The sequence below is a fragment of the Phaenicophaeus curvirostris genome, chromosome 2 (assembly GCF_032191515.1).
Source record: "Phaenicophaeus curvirostris isolate KB17595 chromosome 2, BPBGC_Pcur_1.0, whole genome shotgun sequence".
Lineage (NCBI taxonomy): Eukaryota > Metazoa > Chordata > Aves > Cuculiformes > Cuculidae > Phaenicophaeus > Phaenicophaeus curvirostris.
This window is the reverse complement of record NC_091393.1, coordinates 72256119-72277663: the sequence shown is the minus strand read 5'-3', so window position 1 is coordinate 72277663 and position 21545 is coordinate 72256119. Positions and strand designations below refer to the sequence as shown.

At 35.1% G+C, this 21545-nt stretch overlaps 1 protein-coding gene across 1 annotated transcript in view; it reads left to right on the top strand.

The window, feature by feature from the left end:
• The window catches only part of TTC27 (tetratricopeptide repeat domain 27), a 130098-nt gene that overhangs the window by 80154 nt on the left and 28399 nt on the right, over positions 1-21545 (top strand). Inside the window, exons 11-13 of the mRNA XM_069852457.1 lie at positions 12948-13043; positions 15208-15330; positions 21242-21469. Of these exons, the coding sequence (XP_069708558.1) occupies positions 12948-13043; positions 15208-15330; positions 21242-21469 (447 nt within the window). The remainder of the gene's footprint in view (positions 1-12947; positions 13044-15207; positions 15331-21241; positions 21470-21545) is intronic.

Here is a 21545-nt window from a genome sequence, read left to right as displayed (position 1 = left end):
CTGTCCCTCACAAGTAAATCTAGATTTTTCTAGACACTTTAAGGGAAGTTCTGCTTACTCCTTTTGTTACATCATGAAACTTAGTAAAATAATTGACAGGGGAAACAGCTTTTGCTTTGAAAACAAAACCATTCAAGAAGATACACTTGCTTGATAAGGATAATCTAATTAATATAAAATTTAAGTAAAAAAAAAGTAACACTAAAATAAGTAAAAAAAAGAGTGTAAATTACATAAAGGTAAAAAAAATATACATAGTATTTTTCTGAAGATTTTGTGTCCTCTTCAAGTGTATTTGTCCTGAGGCTTAAGTTGTTAACAGGATTTAACATTGAAACCCATATCCTAAGCACTGGCACTCAGTAATTTTGGGCTCAATATTTGTCCAGAAGAGTAAGCTCATAATTTTGAAAGTCAGTAATGCTGTTGTGCTATTAGAGGCCTCATCTGTTTTACTAAGCTTCTTTAGGTGGTAGTGTTTCACTATAACAAACATTCCAAATGCCAGTTGCATCTAAACTGCCTGGTATTCTGCTTGGTATACTGCTTGGCTCTCAGTTTCAAATGAAAAGGAAATATTATGTCATTCATTCATTAATCTGCTTATCTTCCATTCATGACCTTGACATCTTTTGTGCTAATTTTGATATCAAAAGGCTTTATATTTCATTTGGGATTGTTGGACTCATTTCCTTTTGTGTGCTTTCCTTCCCCACCCAGCTGCAAAATCCCTATTATAAAGAAACTGGAGGTTATTTTAGTAAAATTACACTGACAACCTAAGTGAATATTTGTTTCTTAGTTGGCAAGTATTGTTTTCAGAGTTGAAATACACATCTGCAGGGCCTGGTATAACAAACAAAAACTTTCACATTAAGATTCTACTACTTGACTTATTTAAAAAAATAGACGTGCACAGTTCCAGCACCCTTGTCAATAACTTCTGCCCTGGCATACTTCCCCTTACAACTGTCAACATCTTACTGCATCTTAGAAGTTCACTTGGACTTATGCAAAAAACATGTCTTATTGGTAGTCCAGTACTTCAAGCTGTGTTGCGTAGATGCCTTACAAATTTTTAGTCTTCCCTCTTCCCTACCATCAAAGTGATTGTGTATGTGAAACCAGTAGCTTAGGTTCAAGAGGTAGTCTCTGCCTGAATAATTTTGGGATTTGAGGTCATTGTGATCTGAATGGTTTTGGATTATGATCTAGCTTAAACACGTAGGAGATGCTGAGGGAATAAATTAAAAGGGAATTCCCTTGTTTGCTTCAGAATCAGGTAGTAACGGAGTAGGGAAGAGTGAGTTACCAGAATATCAAAAGAAAACAATGAAACATAACAAAAAATCCCAAAATTATTTGCTGACTGAACTAATATTAGAGTTTATTAATTCCAGTTGCGTAAATTCATATCAGTTCTCTCTGACTCAAGTATGCTTAATCTTCAATTACACAAATCTGTGTGCATATTTCAATTGATTAGAGCAGTAGTATCTAAACATGTGGAAACTATTCACTTCATTAAATGGCTATTTAAATGCCAAATTAAGACAAACTTAAGGAGTTTTGCATTCTTTTCAGATTTTAATAGTATTCAAGAACAATAAAACTATATGCAGGGCAAGAATGAAATGCCCTGATGAGCACAGGAAAGACACAATCCTGTTGGAGCGTGTCCAGAGGAGAGCCTTGAAAATGATCAGAGGCGTGGAACACGTCTCCTATGAAGAAAGGCTGAGTGAGTTGGGATTGTTCAGCCTGGAGAAGAGAAGGCTCTGGGAAGACCTTATGGAGGCCTTTCAGTACTTAAAGGAGGCGTATAAGAAAGAAGAGGACAAACTTATTAGCAAGGACTGTTGCAATAGGACGAGGGGTAACTGGTTTTACCTAAAAAAGGGTAGATTTCAACTAGATGTAGGGAAGAAATTTTTTACAATAGGGGATGGTGAAACACTGGAACAGGTTGCCCTGAGATGGGGCAGAAGCCCCATCCCTGGAAATGTTCAAGGTCAGGTTGGACGGGGGCTCTGAGCAACTTGATCAAGTGGAAGATGTCCCTGCTTACTGTGGGAGGGGTTTGTCTAGGTGACCTTTAAAGGTCCTGTCCAATCCAAAGTATTCTATGATTCTATGATAGTTTTACAGTTATAATTCACTAGTTATCAGTTTATTACAGGTAAGAAGTTAAAACAGTTAAATAAAACAAAGCTGTTCTCTTTGTCCTCCCACTGTTTTTTCTGAGGAATATATCCCCAGTCTTCTGAGGTAAAGCCTGCCACATGAATGAGTTTTTCAGCATGACGAGAAGGCACTAAACATTTAGGGTATTGTAGTTCAAGAAGTTCCAGGGCCATGGTGAACTGTCCCTCAAAACATAGAAATTAATTCAGTGTCACAAGTCTAATTTATAGTTAAACGTGTAGTAGATAGGACCCTGAAATGATGCTGAGACATACAAAAACAGTTGCTGGGAAATAGAACAATAACAGTGAGACAAATGTTATTTGTAGGAGTGTTTCTGTCTGTGTGTTTTTTAATATTTTGAAAGTGATCCAGCATTGTTCTGAAAAATTCTTCCATTAGAAGGTATTTTAGTGCTTCTTTAACCACTGCAGGAAATAAGAGACTAGAGACTGATTTTAGTTTTAAAAGTATTTAAAGTGAAAGATTATGGAAATAGTGGTGCTCTAATAGATGTAAAAGTAGGAATAGGTAATAAATCAAAGCCAACTTAGTCCAGTGATTCTTGCTTTTCACCTTATATACTCACTTAAGAAAGAATAAACAGTCTGTCAGTAAGACTTTTCTCCTGATACAAAAAAAAATATATTTCTTCAGATCAGAATTCAAGCAATAATTTTGAGAAGCCCAGACATTTATGGTCAAAGTAGATTTTCAGTGGGAAAAGCTGAAAAGAATTACTCAAATTTTGAAGTAGGGGCGAGAACGTCGTTGTATAGCCAAATCAGGGTAGAGTCTGAGAATGTTACATTGGAAGCATTTTACTTTTATCATGTAGGTCAGCACCAGGGATAATCAAGGAGAACACTTTAGGCAATTTGTTTCTTGGACAGCAGTTCAGAGTAAGATTTCAGCAGATTGGTTTCTGCAAAACTAATGAAGTATACTCCATGGAGATTTGTAATCATTGACCTAGAAAGTACGGATTCACAGATAGTGGGGTGAAGGACTTTGTAAAAAAGGTCATTAAACTGGTGACAAATCTTTGTGAGATAAATTTAGAAATAATGAAGAAAGGTAATGCTTGTGGAAAAGATAAACTAGGAAAGAATGGGCTATTGTGTAATTAATGAGGGAAAACGTTATTTTTCTTTTTTTTTTTCAGATTAAATGAAAGTACCATTTACAAAAACAAGAAGTAATTCCAAAAATGAAAATGATTCTGTAGTAGGAGTCAGAATTGCTTTTTCTTATAGGTATTTCTACTGAAATAATTTCTGTCATGCCAAGGGCCTAGCACTCCAGTAGGTCACAGGTTGTATTACTATAAAACCTATTTAATACTGTAAATGTAGGTGGTTTCTAAATATTCAGAGGTAGGAAATTTTGGGAATCTAGTATGTGAAGAATCAGTCGATTGGAAGCTGATTTAGGACCATTGATTCAAATAATCATTTGGATCAGTATATGGAGAATTCCACGATGATATGTTATTTGCTCTTTTCAATACTTCCATTTGCTGTTCAGTTACCCAGTTTCTTTACAGTATTGCTACTTGTCTAAATGTTGTAAGTCATACATTGTGGTTTTGTGATAAGAATAGGGCATTTTGAGAGATGTGGAGATGTTTTTGTAAGCAATACTGTGCCTGAAGTAAATATTAAATGGCATAAATACTATTGGTTTTAGCTATTACGCATATCACTGTGCTATACCTGCTCATTTTTCCAGATGCAGATTTGTGCAAACATTGAAGTTGCCTTGAAATAGAAACACGCAGTAAATGATTCTACCACAGAACACTTCAACTCCTGCTAAACTCCATTTTCCCCTGTGTAAAATGCATGCAAACAGAGGTCATTAATAAAGTTGCAAGTTCAGACACTTAGAAGTTATAAAATGCCAGATTACAGTGCAGTCTTAAACTATTTCAAGAGCTCTCCGGCTGCGCCTCGCCGGGACAGTTCCCCTGGCCTGAAATCTGTCTTCTTCCCTCTGGTTGTCTATTAAAGGTGCAGGCTGAGGGTTGGATGAGTGGACAGAAGCCCAGCAGACTCCTGGGCTCGCATTCTTTGTTTCCCTGAAAAAAATGGTAGCAGAAAGGCAGGTGGTGGCAGCTGCCTTTGGAGGATTTAGTTCATTTTTCAGTCCTCTCACTGTGCCCAGGTTAGAGTATCTCAAGTAAAATGAGGCTGCTGAAAGCAAAGTGTATCTGTTCCTCCTGAAGATCTGCATGGAAAAGCCTCCCATGCAAGACTGGTGCCTCTAGAATTTGCAGCTGATTGTCCTCAGTTGAGTAATTGAAGGCTACAGAGAGATTAGAGGGTGTACATGTTACACTGACTCTCATTTTGTTTCTGCAGCCCATGGTTCTCTTGGGCGAAGTTTTGAGTATCTAGAGTCCATGTTTAGTTGTAGCTGCTCTTTTGTGAAGCTGCTGTTGTCCAATTTCTGTGCCTCAACCTGTTTGGTGTGAGTGACCTGCACAGGCCACAAAACTCCGTCCAGCAGAATGAAAATTTTATTTTGGTTGTCTTGACAGATTGACAGGCTGTGCCTAATGCTGCTGTGTGATTATGGAAAGAAAAGTATTTTGTGGGTTCTTCCTTTTTTTTGATAAAGGACTGGGTCTTTAGGCAACCTTGATGTGTTTCTATTTGAATATGTCATACAATCAGGCATGGAATATTTAATGCATTTTCATTTTTACTGGAAATCAAGCCGATTTCAAGCCAATTGCTGCTGAAGAGGCTTATTTTCCTCTTTGGTGCGTGGCTCAATCATGAACAGAAAATGATAGAGGGTTTGTTTGTTTTTCCCTGATGTATAGAGAGAGCTTTCCAGGAACATGTGAAGAGCTGGACTGGATATCTTTCAAGAAAATACATATATTGAAAACAGACTTCTTTATATGCAATTGCCTTTCTTTGGGAGAGCTAAAGTTTAAACGCCTGTGTGTCATATTTCTAATGTATTTACCATCATGTACTCTATGGTTGCTGGGTCAGGCTCAGCTACTGGAAGAATGTGTGTTTCCCGCCAAGTAGTTTTTTCAACAAAATCTACTGGGTATCAGTCAAACATTCACTGTATAGGGAAGCTATTCTTAGGAAAAATATTTTTTTTCCTTGTAAGAAGGGAAAACAATGGGTGTCCTGAGATGTTACCTGAGACATTCTGATCAAATTCGTGACAGAAGAGACCAAACTTGTCTGTCTTTTCTCTTCATTCTCCTGTCCACTTCAGCAAATAACTAAAGTTGTCCTTGAGATCTGAAACTAAATAAGAATAGTTGAAAACCAGATTTCAGCAGAAGAGCAATTAGCTTGTGTAAATAGAAATGCTGCAAAAAGATCTGTGAGATTAGAGTAGTTGAATATCTGTGGTTTCAGGTTACAGATATCTAGGTAATCTAGACAGTATTTTTTGTCTTCTTAGAGGTGTCTAAGGACATCTAAGTAACATGAAGGAATTACGCTTCATATGATTGCCAGTAAAAAGACTGCACTGAGTTACCTGAATGCATCACATTTTGGTTTGTGTTGTGTTTTTTCCCTTGAGATTTCTATTTGTGTAACAAAATATCATCCAGTCTCTACCTTAGATAGGAGGAAGATGAAAACACTTACGTACTTGCAGTTAGTTGGTCTTAAGAACTTTTCCTCTGAAATTCTTTGTTTTAAATATCTGTTGTTTTCATTCTACAGAAATGGCTATCTAATTCCTAAATTATAATTTTTTTTTTTGCCATATATAAATGTTTGTTTTAAATATTCATTTATAATATGTTTACTTAAAGTGTTTTTGATAAAGCTTGAATGAGACTTTTTCTGCTGCTTACAGGCAACTGGTCTTTTTTTAATGCTTGCATATATGTATACTAATGTACAATTTATTGTAAGCAAAATGCAACTATGTGGTGTATAGTAGGTAAATTCAAATCCACCAGCAACAGAAAAAGTACAGGATGTTTCCAGTAGATTATTTTTCTGGAGCAGGGTGTTGTAGTTGGAGGATAGAATGGATTGAATGAGTCATAGAGGCATGTATGTTTATGAGTATTTATACATAAACTAAGAATGAAATACTGCATATAAATCTTTAAGAGTTAGGCTTATCTATCACCTTCTCTTTGTGGCTTTTTTGAGGAAGAGCTATATCTCTCAAAGGGATATTCCTGTTATATATTACAAAACATAAATATTTTACATAGTTTATGCTTTATAACACTTTAATGCCCGACAGACGTGGGGAGGATAGATCGCAGTACACAAAAATAGATGGTTTCTGGCACAAGATCAGTCAGATCTTTATTAACAGTTATAAGCAAGTTTTTCCTTTGCTGAAAAATGGGCACAAACTTTGTTTTAAAAAAATGGGGGTTTGCTCATGCTTTTAAAGGAAATAACAGCCCTAAATGCATCAAGCTTGAACATTTTAGAAATTTTTCTAGGCATAATCTGTCTTGAATAGAGCCCTGCAGTATTCTCCTATTGATATCAGGCACCGGCAATATTGGACATTTGTGCAAATGCCACAGAGATGGCTGTCCTGAAAAAAGCCTCTACTGGCATTCTCAGCCCGGAAACTTGAAACTTCTCAGTATTTGCTGAGGTTTAGTTGATGTTGAGTTTCTTTAACTGTTCAGGGGAGAAGGAAATAGGAGATATTGGAGGAGAAGCAATAAAACAAACATTGTGTGTTTACTACTATGAGTACTTACGCTCTCGAGATATGGAGCATCTTAAATGAAGAATCAATCAAAAACAACTACTAGAAAAATATTGTGGGTGGATAGTTCTCAATCCGGTACAAGATGACCTTTTTTCTTTAGAGGTCAAGAAGACTTCTGTGCCCAGTCATAAGTGGGGGTGTATAAAAATCAAAGTAGTAGCTGTAGTCTGCTTTATAAAAGGGATTATACTAATTTGAGAGAATATGCATAGAATTTTTCTTGTTTCATTTCACTTAGTTTCTTCTCTGTGTAAACTGGGGTCTTTCTCTTGTGACTATTTCAAAAAGGCAAATAACGTTGGACACCGAACAGTGCAATTTCTTTCAATGTAGTGATTACGTACAATCAAGACAGTTTTACCAATATATTGGGCAAAATAGTTAAACCATCACGTTCAATGCAAGCAGACTTAGCTCTGGAAACCTGCAGCCTGAAGCCTTCTCCTTGAATGTTGCAGTTAGTTTTGTTTCACACACTGCTTGTTTTTATAGTTCTAGAGTTGCATTGCCATGTTAGTTTTTCTCTGTGAAGCATCCTGACAAATTGGCAGCTGCTGTGTTCCAGTTGCCTTGGAACCATTCATTTGTCATACAAAGTAAGCAGTCAGTGCTATACAACATTTTAAAGTTAGCTTTAACAAATTCTAACGCAGCTGTGAGTTCCTAGGGAGCAGTGTGATACAGTCCTCTGGTTGGTTTAAATATACATGGAGGCCAGTCCTATCAAGCAATCATGTCGTTGGAAGAATGACTGAAAGGGTGAGCTTGCAAAGTGAGCAGAAATGGAAGCCTTCAAGGCTACCAGATTTTAATGAAACCAAGACTTATGTTTGAATAAGGGGTTAGAAAAGGATAAGAATTTTGCCCCGTTAAGCATTGAACTTCTGTAGAATTCTCTGCAGGACATTTTCATCCTCTGAAGAATGTGAATAATGTAAAATCTCTAGTAAGTAGGGCTCTTCATCTTGGCATCTCCGTTCAATGTAAGAAATTATATTTTTGACTTTCTGTAAATCACAAATTATAATTTATAATAGTGGTCACTGTAATAAATTTTTCCAAAAGTATTTAATGTCATAATTCCCCTGTGAAAATTAGATAAATGAGGGAGAGGATTTCTTCCTTGATGTTGAAATGCATCCTTGCTTAATAGCTTTTGGTTTGTGTTTGGATGTCTTAGTTCTTGACTATTCAGAGATTTTCATCATTTAAAAGAAATATGTAATTTAAAAATCTGTGAGTTTTTTAAAGGTTATCACATTATGTACTTTAAGTCATTTTAGTCCAGAGAAACTGTCTTAAATTTCAAAATGCTGTTCTCAATTATGGTTGAATGTAGTAAGTCCAAACATACTACCGTTATGTCTATTTATGATGTAGTCACTATCTGGTTAGAGTATCCCTCATGAACTTTAGACTAATCTCAACGGTTTTCTTTTTTTCTGCATTATGTCCATGTTTATCAACTAAAAATTATTCTCTCCCATTAAGCAAAACATTACTGCATTGTTATATGAAAACTGGTTTTATTGCTTCATAGTTTCTAGCATCGCTTCACTGGGAGATTAAGTATTTTGATCATTGGATTTCAGAAGCCCGAGTATGTTTCAGTTTGTCCCAGTGGTCTTCATTACAGGAGCCCTTGGGTTGACAAAGAACTATTAAAACATGTTTGTTGTCTGGATTATAAATATAGTTCTTGCATGTTTTTAAAATGAGTTTCCCAAATAGTGTAACTCAAGATCTAATTACATATCCACAAGATACTAAGACACTTACAGTACATTAGAAAAACTTAAAAAATCTGACCTAATTCCCAGTAAAGAAAATTTGGAAACCCCTAATTATTCTGTATATTTAATTCTCTGTATTTGTCACCTGTTTTCTAATGTGTATACAGTTTCTGAATTTTAGACACAGATAATGGGATATATGATTTTTTCAGGGGAATGCACCTGTTTTAGTAACTCTGTACTTATGTATTACTAAGTAAGCTTTTACAGAACAAGGCTGTGACAGTTACTGTCAAAATGCTTCCCAAATTAACTCGGAGTATGGTTCTTTCTTGTGCAGCCTTTTTCAGGCTTCATTGTTAGGAAATATAATTTGCAGATGACAATTTAAAAAATAAAAAAGTCATTTAATGGTTTGAAGCTTCAACTATTGTGTAGGTTTTCCATTAGACAAGTATTTTAATAACAATTTTAGTCAGGATTTTAAATCATTTAGGTCTTAAGTTGTATGAAAGTTTGAATTAATTTAGGGATGAATCTCTGGAAGTTTTGCGGAAGTCTGCAGATATCACAGGGTCCATGAGAGCTTCTTGTTGCATAAGATTTAAAAAAAGCTTCATAAATACTAAATTTGTTTCGTAAATACTGAGCCATAGAAACTCCTTATCTGTGTGACTGAGTTCTCTGGTGAGTAACCAAAGGAACTTTTTGATAAATTTTCCTGTTTATTCATAATTTGTAAAATAAGCTTATGAATAAAATAAGAATTTTGAAATTGTACAACCACAGAGCTACACATATAGTTGCTGTTACTTTTACAAAACTTTTCTCACCTTTGTTCTTAAGTAAATACCATATGTGAGCCCAGTTTAGTTTGGGCTACACACCTGCTAAATTCTTAGAAACCGTAGTGAGGATGAGGTGAGATGAGACAGCAGGGTTGTTTTCCTTGCGGATGCCTTTTTTTCTTTCCCTCTGTCTCCAGACACCTTCTTTCCAAGCAGCTGAACAATTCCAACTGTGTCTATGCATCATCAGGCACTTGATTGCCTGATGCATAAGCCGAGACCCAGACAGTCACAAAATTGTGCTCCATACTTTGGCATTTAAGAAGGTATATAGGTTGTATAAGTAAAGACAGATGCCCAGAGTTGGCCATTTGTGTAATCTACATTATCTATTTAATCGTTAATCCAAGATTATTATGGTAATTTATTGTTTCAAATTATGCCAATTTGTAGGTTTTTGCAAAGCCTTCCTTCTCCCTTTCTTTCTTGAGGATGCACTTAATTTTTTACGTACTCCTAGTGTACTTTTGTAAAATTGAGGGGCTCGGATTGTAGGTGCTCAGCAAGTACTAACAATAGGTTTCGCTGCTATATAGTTTGTAATTTTCAGGAGCTCGACAAGCAGAGCAAAAACAGGGAATTTTTTTTAGTTTTGACATCTGAAGGGAAAGCTTTCTGTTTATGGTATATGCTGGTATTTACAATACTGAACTTTCTAAGCCTAAATATAGGTCAAGACTGGCCTAAGCAAGAGGCTGACAATCTGAGCAGACAGTGACCAAAAGAAAAGGATGGATTAAATGATTGGAGAGATAATCTTCCTGTAAAGGACAGATGATAATGTTGGTGCTAGGGGTTAGCACTGAAAGTAGGATAAAGCAGGGGAAAATAGAGATGGATACAGAAATGGTGGTATTTTCATCATCTTTGAGAACATTAAAATTAGTTTGCATCAAGTAGCAATTGGCAGAACTTATGAACTAACAGTCATAGATGCAGATGCTGAAGGTTGGTAGTTTTATGACATGAAGGAGGAAAACATTAAGGATATTTTATAGTTTGCTAAAGGTTTATTGACTTCTGCTAAATAAACCTACCCATAGAGCACGTGGCTGGCAAGAGAGTTACTGGAAGCATGGAGCTAAGGGAGCAGCTAGAACAGAAGGGCAGTAGAGTTGTGACAGCAGAATTATAAAACATCCAGAGGTAACGGACAGAAATAGAAGAAGGGCAAGGAAATGGAAACAGGTAGTTAGGCAGAATGTGGAGAGATCGGGCTGATGTGTGGGACTTCCAAGAGGAGTATTCAGAAATTTAAGACTGGTAAGAAGTGGGATATCATAGAGTTGTTAGAGAAGGAGGGCAAAAGCAAGGCAAAATAATGCCACAATCAGCGTGTTGGTAGGAAAACTATTGGAGCTTATTTTTCAAGAGAGTACATAAACCATGGATTTTAATAACTTTTAAGTTCATTAGCATTTATTCATTTTTAAAGAATGTGTAATATTCATATATTCTACCTAAATTTTCAGTGTTCGTTGGAACTCTGAACAGAGCTTGGTATTTGTTTTGGGAAGGTAGAGAATTCTACTTGTTAATACTCATTCTCCTGCAACGTGTCATTTACATATGACTTTTTTGCTTGAGATGTGTAGAAAGGATATGGCTACAAATTTTCTAATAAAATATGTTGCTTTTGAAAAACTGTTTTTCTTTCAGAACGACAGATTTTTTTTTTTAAAAAAGCTGAAACAAAACCAAAACATTTTGATTTTCTTGAAACATTTTCTTCCTTCCATCTCCTGTTCTCCTCAAAGAATTATTTTACAGGGCATATTTAGGATTTCCTGGCTTTCCCTAGGCTTAGAGCAATTTATTATTTTTAAATTTTCCAACTGTAGTTCACTACTGTGTCTGGATTTGTAAAATTATTACCCAAGGAATTGGACAATATCTCAGTTTAATTTTTGTTGCAAGAGAACATAGAAAAATGTAATTCTGCATAGCATTCAAACATTTCAGAAGAACTAAAACTGAAATGTGATTTGTTATATAGTTTGTACTAAAATGAACTCTGTAATTAAATAATAACACTTGAAAGATTTCATTTGAATCTGACTCCTTTTGGATAGCTTGAAACTGTGTAGAGGGATACAATTTTATTAGTCTGTCCCTTTAGTTAATACGATCACACCTCAGTCATTTTCTTGGAGTAGTTTTCTGGATAATCTCTAGCAAACAGCCTCTGGATGTAATTTTATGAGAAAGAATGTGAATAAGATTGAATATTTTAAATACTAGTATTTCAAATTAGGAGGTTAAGCATAGACTTAAAGCCTAAATTATTGCTGCCTGTTTTGATTTTCTTTTCTTATTGAAACAATGGAGCCACCTAATAAATCCCATTAATATCAATAGCAGTTACAAGTTGCTTACTAGTTCAAAACAGATAACTGATTATTTTAATTTTGCACAACTGTTATTTGCGTTATTGAATATGTTGGGTAGCCAACATTTAGATTTAGAAAGAGAGAGAAAGAAGTGATCCTATTCCTTTTGTTTGGGAATCTTTGTATTCATTTTCCATGCTGAGAAAATTCTGAAAATCTGTCTAGCTCCTTTTATAAATCTTGACCAATTGTATTTGAGACTTGGATAGATGAATTATGAAGGCAAGTAATTTAATAATCCCTTATTTATACCCCTGGCTTAAAACTTGCTAGTTTAGTGATGACTGGCATTTGAAGAAAGTTTCTTTCTTATCTCAAATATTCTAACCAACTTTTTGGCTATAGCTGCATTTAATATTATATTTTTCTTGCTATTGGATTTTTATTTAAATAACTTCATAGTGGATTTTGAGAGAAAAAAGTTAGTGCTAAAGCTGCTGTACTTCTGCTCTGCAAAAGTTTCCATTCTCTCTCAAAAGGTTTCAGAAGAAAATATTACAACAATCCAAAGCTTCACCAAAAGGGGGAAAAAAAAGGCCTGAATTGAGTTGTGCTCCAAGTCACTAATTTATTCTGTATTAGAACTGTGTTTCAAAAATATGGCCTGCTATAATATGTTTGTCTGTCTTTCCCTTTTAAATGAGAAATGTCATGCCTAAATACTATTTTAGACAGGAAGAAACTAGCTGAAGGATTGAAATGTATTTGGCAAGGGCACTTTAATATTTGACAGAGTTTTACTCTACATGTATTTGTTTAGGATTTTAAATTTTATTCTTATTCCTGTCCACTTTGAAATCTGAATATTTTCAAAGCTTTTTCTATTTATTATTACCTCTAATGAAGTGTTTTTGCAGAAATGTTTACTGCATTGTCTTACATGAGGTAATGAAAAGGCTTGTAGCATTATGGTGTAAGCTTACTGGCCTTTAGTGTTATCGTTAGTATTTCTCTGTTATGTCAGGAGTGCGTAATATCCACAATGCTTTGGACTTATGTATTTTTAGGTTAATTAGGTCTAAGTATATATTAAATCAGAATATATTTTGCATTTATAGGCGCTTGCAGACCAATTTGGAGATGCAAATACATCGGTATCCGAACGCATGAAGATTTTCTACTGTTGTCAGGTGCCTCCGCATTGGGCTATACAGGTGTGAAGCAATCCTGTTTCATGTTTTACTTAGAAGTTTGTGGTTCTTACTGTTTTTGATACTGCATGACTTCAGAGTCAAGAATATGTGATATGATCTTGAGTTGGAACACTGTAGATGTAAAGATGTAGTCTAACCACACACAAGATTTTTATGGAATGAATTAAGTTCTACAGTGTTTTGCTTTTAAATGTCTTATTCTGTCATGCATAGAAGTAATTGTTTGCAGAGCAGTTGTTCTTTACTTTCCTTTTTCCTTCAGTAAAAAATGGACCAAGACTGTCAAGCTGCCAACATATCTCCTGTAAAAAATAATCTTGCCACTGTCTTACCATATATTACTGGTTTACTTACGATATTACTTGTGTTTTTGTCATCTTTTAATGATCACACGTTTTCGGCTGTTTTCAGGAATTGGATCGTGGTCAAACCAGCCAAATTAGGAGTCAAAAGTACACTGAAGAGCTGCTTGAGCCAAGAATACTTTTATTTTTGAGAGGTGTTCCTTTTTACATGTCCTGACAGGATTGTTTTCCCCAAAACTACACTGTTTACCTTCATGATAAAGTCTTTCTGTAACAGAAATCAACACACTCGAGTCTTATCTGATTATGCTGTATTTAACAAACTTAAGAAAACTTTGTGTCCCATAGATCCAAAGGTGTTCATGTTGCTTCCTTTTAATGGTGTTTTATTCCTTTCTGATTTCTAATCTCAATGCGTGTTGCTTTAACCAATCATATCTTATCCTAGCATTCTCAAATTATTCCACACAACCATTCAACTGGCATTTGCAATAAAACTAACAAATGTGATTTTCATTTCCAGTTGTCAGATTGGCACTTCTCAATCCAAGCCAATTTTCCAAGCCAATGATATCAATCCTACAATAGGGATTTATAATGGAAGATGGCTCCAGTTGTAGTAATGACGAGGCATTGCCTATATGAATTTTACCAAATTTGACTCTGAGTAAATTTAATAAACCATAAGATTTACTTCCAGTTACTGGCAAATGTGGATTTTTTTCCTAAGTGGTTGTTAAACCAAGCTGACAAACAATGATGTTGTCACATATTTCCAGGGTTTGTTATGCATTTATGTCAAAGAACTACATTCAATTCTTTTTTATTTAAGTATCAGTCTGTTCCCTTATGGTGACTTCTTGGATTTGTAACAGATACTGAACCCAAGCCTATAAAGGCAGGTCCATGACATCTGCGGAGAACTTCAGAGAATCCACTTTGGATCAGCAAAAACGCTGCAGAGATTGACTGTAGGGGATCTAATAGGATAATTAGGTGTCCTCCTACAGAATACTCCTACTTGGTTTTGCAAAAAAAATTGTCTGTCACACATAGTAAATAAGTTATTCTTTCTTCAAAGAAGAAAACCTATACAGGATTTTAATCTCCTCTTAAAAATTAAACAAAAGACCAAAGACAACTTTTCAAGGTCATGAAAACATACCTTATTTATTTTAAAATTGAAAAGATTACTCATTTATTTTCATCAGAACACTGAACTAACAGCTGTATTTGAAATAACAAAGAGGCTGACTTAGCTATGACTAAACTAGGGACTTGAACCTCTACTGAAATTCAATTTTGATTTGACTAAAAGCTATCACCCTCTTGTAATGGCTTTTTGGATTAGTGATTTCTCAGAATTAGCTAACAAAATTGTATCAGAACCTTTCTCTCCATCTCTGTTTGCACAGGTGCAAATTACTAGCATTGCTGTAAGAGGCTTTAATGCCCTCCTTCAGCCTCCATTTCCTACTCTCAGAATTCCCAGCATCCTGTTGCAGCCGCTCTCCAGCCACGTTGGCCATATGCCTCATCCGAGGAGTAGAAGTTCAACTCTGTCAATGCATTCTTGTCATATTTGTTTCCTTTTTTGCATTATGTTATAAACTAGTTCAAAGTAATTAAGCTACTGACATGACCTAAAGTTGGATTAAAACAATTATTGTTCTATCGATTTTTTTTTTTTTTGAGGTATATACATTGTTTGAGGTTCCAGCGTGAAGTTTCGAGAGAATAATTCCGTATTCTCTTTCTGCTTCTTGTTGACATTAGAAATGCCTCTAACATCTTTTAGAATGGCGAATAGCATTCACTTATCTTATTCTTTGGTTACCTGGAATTTCTTCTCTTTCCAGCGTCAGCTTGCAAACTTGCTCTTTGAGCTGGGATGCACCAGCTCTGCCTTACAGATATTTGAGGAGCTGGAAATGTGGGAAGATGCTGTAATCTGCTATGAAAGAGCAGGACAACATGGGAAGGTAAGAAAAATGTTTTTTACAGCTTAAATACTGTCTTGAAATAGAGTCTGAAGTACGAAAGACTGGCTTGAGCTATTTACTAATAACACTCATTTCTACAGGATGAGGAAAGTCTGTTTAGGAAAAATGGACACATGACATGAGTCTGTCATAACCCTTAAATGCTAAAACAAAAAAGAATTGGCGTAATGACTACATGCAATATAAGCTAATAAATAAGAAATAACTTAGGAAGCAAAAAGGTTGTGGTAGTGATTACTGATGAAAATATTAAAGGAAAATTAACAATTATGGACACACAGCAAGATGTAATGTGGGCATTCCAAGAAGCCTGTAGCTGTCATGATGGGGTCTTGGAGCTTTGCCTGGAGGAGGTATTTGTTTGATTTTTTTTCCACTTGAGTTTAAACTATTACTTGTTTTTAAAAACATGTTAAATAGAGATGTTTTTAATTACCTAATTTTAACATATTCAAATTACATAATCAAACATTTGAGACAAGACGTGGCATAAGATTAAAAGGCTTTATTTTGTTAAGTCTATGTTTCTGTTTACTTGAACTTCTCCATCGTTTCTTTGACACTCTTGCAGATATGTGTGATCAGCTCCAGGAAACGACAATTTAAATCCATCATCTAACTCTCTGGGTGACAGAATTCTTTAAAAATGCTGGTAGCAAGCTGTAACTGCCCTCCTATTGTTGATTATTTTGCTGTTACTACTAGAGCAATAGAGATTTTAGAAAATGATACTTAGAAGTAATGTCTACTTGTCTGTAACTTCAGCTGTGTTTACTTTCTGGTGCAATCTCTCACACAGAAAGACTGTAACAGGAACTCATGCTGTCAAGCTTTGTTTTCAGATTTTTATATAGTTTTCATAAATACGCAGAAAAAATACTTTTTTTTCTTCTCTTCCCTGTTCACTTTCTCTCTTTCATATATTGTGTCTTCATAGGCAAAATCACAAAGACGATACTTAAACTAATTTAAGTTTACAGAACAGAGAGTTATAACTTCATTTAACAGAAAAAATGTAGAATTGTTTGTATTTATATATATTTTTTTCTAATTATTGAGCATAAATGCTTAGATTTTGATCATTATAAACTGACGGATGTATCTTGCTGGCAAATTCTGTGTCACAATATTCATGCCTTGGGGCTGGTATGCTAATATCCCAGTCTTTTCAGTATAGTAGAGAAATAGAGTATAGAATATTTTCATTTCCTGGAAATGCATTCTGTCCTACTTACTTTCACAAACTGCCCTTAGGGAGTTATGAAAATGGCACTTGGAGAATAGGACAGGATATCTGACACAGGAAACTGCTTAGAAATGCTTTCAGAATGAGAATTTGTGCTGTGCTTTGAAAAACAGAAAATGCTATGTAAGTACAAAGTAACAGTAGCACTAGAGAAAAAAACTAGGTACAGATCAAAAAAGCCAGAAAATTAGAAACATTTAGGTGTACATCAAGGGAGTGACTATTTATTCTTGTCAAAAAGCTTTCAGCCTGTGAACTGCTTGTATTTATCAAAAATGTTTTTATGTTTTTTGATCATGGCAGTTATTCTTTTAGAAGTGTATGAGAATCTACCAGAGCAGTGTGTTGTTCAGTGGATGCTCGTGTCATTAAAAAACTTAAGATATGTGTGCCCAAAAGAATACACTCTATGTTTCTCAGTCACAAATGCTTTTACACAAAAACCCTGAATTTAATTACTGAAAGATCTAACAAAAGGACAGATATCATCAATATCAATGCATTTGATGAGTACTTAGGCATCAAAGTAGTGTGTTATGTTCCTTCCTCCTACTTTTGAATATGCACTGACAAAGAAACAGAGCACGTAGATAAGGCTATGTGAAGCTCTATATTATGCATTTGGGAAATATATAACTTGGTTATAACAGGGCCATCCGGCAGTACAAATATCGTAGTGTGAGTTGTCACTAACATTTAGCTAACATTTTTGTTTATCTTATACTGTTACTAAATGTGGCTCTGTACTCACTTGTTTTATAATCTGAACAAAATTAGTAGAAACTGCTGTCATAATATGAGTTAACAGAAGAGTTGCAAAGTGCCAAGCAGTGAGCAAAGCAAAGCACAGTATAATAAATAAAAGGTATTATAAAATCTTAATGCGCAGTGTGTTGATAGTTCCTGTGGCTTCCTCGTTCCAGTCTCTTACTTGTTGTATTCTTTTAACAGGCTTGTTGCAAAAGCAGACACTAATCTCCATGTGCGTAGTGAGAACTGGTGTTGAAAAGTGTCCCTCTCCCTTCTTTTAACTGTGAGGGAGATGTAGAGATCTGGGGAGTAATATTTATATTGAACCACTTTATTTGGTTAAGGTGAAAGAGATCTCTCTAACCTCACCAGAAATGGATAATATGCTAAAAATTATACTGTTTCCCTGCTAAAGTAAAAATGAAGTGGAGATGTGAATTTTCAGTTCTTCCAATTAAAGTGAGGCCTTTCTTCCTTGCAAGAGCTCTTAAAGCATAGTAGCTGCTGACTTTTGATAAATTCATAACACCTACCTTTTAGCATCAGCTAAATATCTCTAAAACATTTGACCTAGGAAACACAATTGTAGAAAAATCTCAGAAGCTTACCTTTAAATAAAGGAAATGCTTCCCAGATGGAAAGTCAAGTGGTGCTATACTGATTACTGAATGAGATTGTTCAAGAACTTGATTGATTTCTACTACATATCATAACAGAGTTAGAGGAAGGTAAGCACTCCTACATGTAGCTACAAAATTAAGGAGGAGGAATAAATAACTTGCCCAAGGTCATGCATAAGGTAACAAGAAAGATGAAAAGTGAAGAGCTGTCCTTTTCTCTTACTACCTCTTTCCATGCTCACCTGTTGTGCTTCTTCATGCTACTTCTCTGGTAGCCTGGCAAGTAATGTGCAAGCAAGAAAGATAAAAGCATTTTGGGAAATAATTTAAACTAGCAAAGGCATGAATTGTCAATGGAACTGGCATGTCTGTGAAGACTGGGGCTAATAGGATATTTAGGAAACGAGTAAAATAAAAGCATGGGATTATGTGGATGGGTTCATAAATGGAAGCTTAGGGCTGGGAAGCCAAATGCAAGATGAATCTTGAACTTGATTTCCAGGAGTCTGTGTAGAGAATAATAAGAAGGTACTACCTTTCATTTAAAACAGAACCTTCTTTAGTGATTATGGAGTTTTGTGAAGTGTTGCCTGTTTAATTCCCATGCCAACTGTAGTAGTCCAGAAGGAAAGATAACAGTCTAAGTCTTTCTCATGTTTAAATCAACCAACTTTTGAACTGAGTGTTGAATTCCATCCATTCTGGTGCAGACCATTCTGGAAAAGCAGTATTGCCATGATTAAATGTTTTTCATTTAGCAAGGTTTATACAGCTTCATTTTTTTCTTTTTAAGTGGCTTTTAATTGTTAATTTTCTTATATAAATTTTAATTATAAAGCATGCAAATTAATCATTAATATTTGTTTAATTAGCAAGAATAGATTTCTAGTAGTTATATTTCTTTTATGTATATTGCATAAGCTATGTGGAAAATGTTTCTTGATAATATTTTTTATTGTTAAGAGCAGATCTGCTTTTTGCAGAAGCAGGGTTCTTACCAAAGATTGAATATGCATTTTTGAAAACAGTTTACTGCAAAGTTAGGAGAAAAAATATTTTTCTTCACAGAACCCTATGCAACATGAGAAATCCTGTTTTAAAATACTTTTTGGTTTTGTAGAAGACAAATGTTTTGAGAATACATTTTTTTTTAATTTGTGGTTATGATCCCTTTGTATTAGCCTTTAAAATTTAGGTAATAAAAAGATCTGTAACATGCCAGAGAGGTGATCAGATAGCTAATCAGATGAAGAAAAAGGCAGACGTATGCTTATTTAGTTCTTTGCTTTATCTGTGTGCTGAAATATTTATGTTGGCAGTGGATTCTTGTAACCTTAGACCACAGCATGATGTTTTCATGCTCTTAAATGTGAAATGCAATTAGTGAATGGTTGACTTCCTAGTCTAGTGCATGATTAGTATTAGGCACTGCCACAGAGTAGCAGTCTAAACTTGGCACCTTCTGCAGAAGAAGAGCTAAAGAATCAGTGCTTAATGTACTTTTCACTTCATATCTGCTGTTAACACAGCAACACTTGAGTCTTTTTAATTTATCTGAAGGGAAATAAAACCTTACCTTTTGGTGCCTAATGTGATTTCTGCAATAATAAAGCTCCCAGTTCTCTCTTACGAAGAAAAAATAATCTTAAAAATCTATTAATATGTGTTCCTTTAATCTTTTCATAGCAACTAATGGAGACAGGAAAGGGGAAGGAAGTAAACTGCCCTTTAACCAACCCCTCTTGAAGTGCAATTTTCTTGTTCCTTGAGGTTTTCAAATGTTTTGACTAATTCTAAATTTTAAGTAATAGTTTCCCCTTTGTTTGGGGAGCTGTTCCATAGGCTCTTAAAAATACTTGCCATTAAGTTATTTTCCTAATATCCAACCACTATTTTTCTTCTTAATGGGATTCTATTTTTGCTAGTTTAAGATCTAGCAATCTAGCAATCTAACCAATCCATCCCTTCACATTTGTGCACTTTAATTATTTGTAGACTTTTGCTGCTACTTTATTTAACAAAAATGATACGAGTGAAGTGTCTAAGTTATTAGACATTAAATATTTCAAATCAAAGTACAACAAAGTAGTTTTTCCAAAGATGATTTTCAGGCAGGATCAATGAATTTTACTGATTGGAGGAAAAGGAGGTATAGACTTTGGTTCTGTAGAGATCCTCTGAAGGGAAAAGAGAGCAGTTCTTACAGAAACAGGAAAGGCAGTAATTATTTAAATGCTGAGATGAACTCAAGTTTTCCTCTTAGATAAAGTAGCTACAATAGAAGAAGGACTCGTGTTACAATGTCAAACTTCAGAGCTGTGGCAGGCTGCATCAAATCTTTCTTGGTTTTAGATGCTTCAAAATAGATCTTTTCTAACATAAAAATTATACTGAACTGAATTATGTATGTTACATATTTGTAGCAAGGGACTGAGGTGAGAGTTCAGTCAGAACAACAGATCTTCTCTCCAGTTTATTTGTCTTTTCAAAAAGCCACAGAAAGCAGGCTATCTCTTGTTTAAAAAAGAAACAATGATTTTATTGTTAGAGCAAGATAGTGACCCTGAGATAAAGAGCTTTTGAAGATTGGTCACAGCCCTTACTAGATGTCTGAGAGATGCAGCTTGTGTCTTGTTTTCCATAATGCTGTATATATTTGGAATATATTTTATCTCAAATATTTAAATAAATTTACAACTGCTGCATCTTCTGTAAAAGAGTAGCATTTCCAAAACCAAAACTATGAAAGTGGATGTGGCTTCAGACATAATCAAATGGAAACAACTACAGTCAGAAAAAAGCAATTAGACAAAAAAGAATGACAGTTGTTGCAAGAGTACTTATTAGGATTTATAAAACCACAGGTGATATTAGGATTGCACGTACCTTAATGGTGCTGATTCGACATTGTTATGAAGTACGCATAGGTTTGACGTCCAGGACTGGTGTGTGCTTTTGGGGCAGAATACACACCTAAGATATATATAGAATGAGGAGCAAACTGCTTCTTGTTTTAATAGGTACATTTTCCTTGGTGCATTAACTGAAAAGCTGACGTATTACGTTGTTGTAGAAGTATGTTTTTTTAGAAATAGTTTGGAAACAGATTCTTTCTAAACTTTATCTTTGGTGCTGTGTTGGATCAATATAGTGTTTCCTTACTATCCCTGCTTCAACTGATGATTGTGACATGATAAAGTTGAATTTGTTCAGGTAGGTGATTAACTGAAAAGAAAGTGTCTTTATGTATTGATTTCTCTTTGTTCTTTAACAGGCGGAAGAAATACTCAGGCGGGAGCTAGAGAAAAAGGAAACACCAGGATTATACTGTTTGCTTGGTGATGTTCTTAAAGACCATCAGTACTATGACAAGGCCTGGGAGCTCTCCAGGCACCACAGTGCCCGTGCCCAACGATCCAAAGGGCTCCTTCATCTCCGCAACCGGGAATTCAGGGAATGCGTGGAGTGCTTTGAACGTTCTGTGCAGATCAACCCTATGCAGGTTGGGAAATGATATACATATGGCTTTGGTTTAGTTGGTGTGCAATTTTGGGTGATTACACACTTTTTCAAAAGGC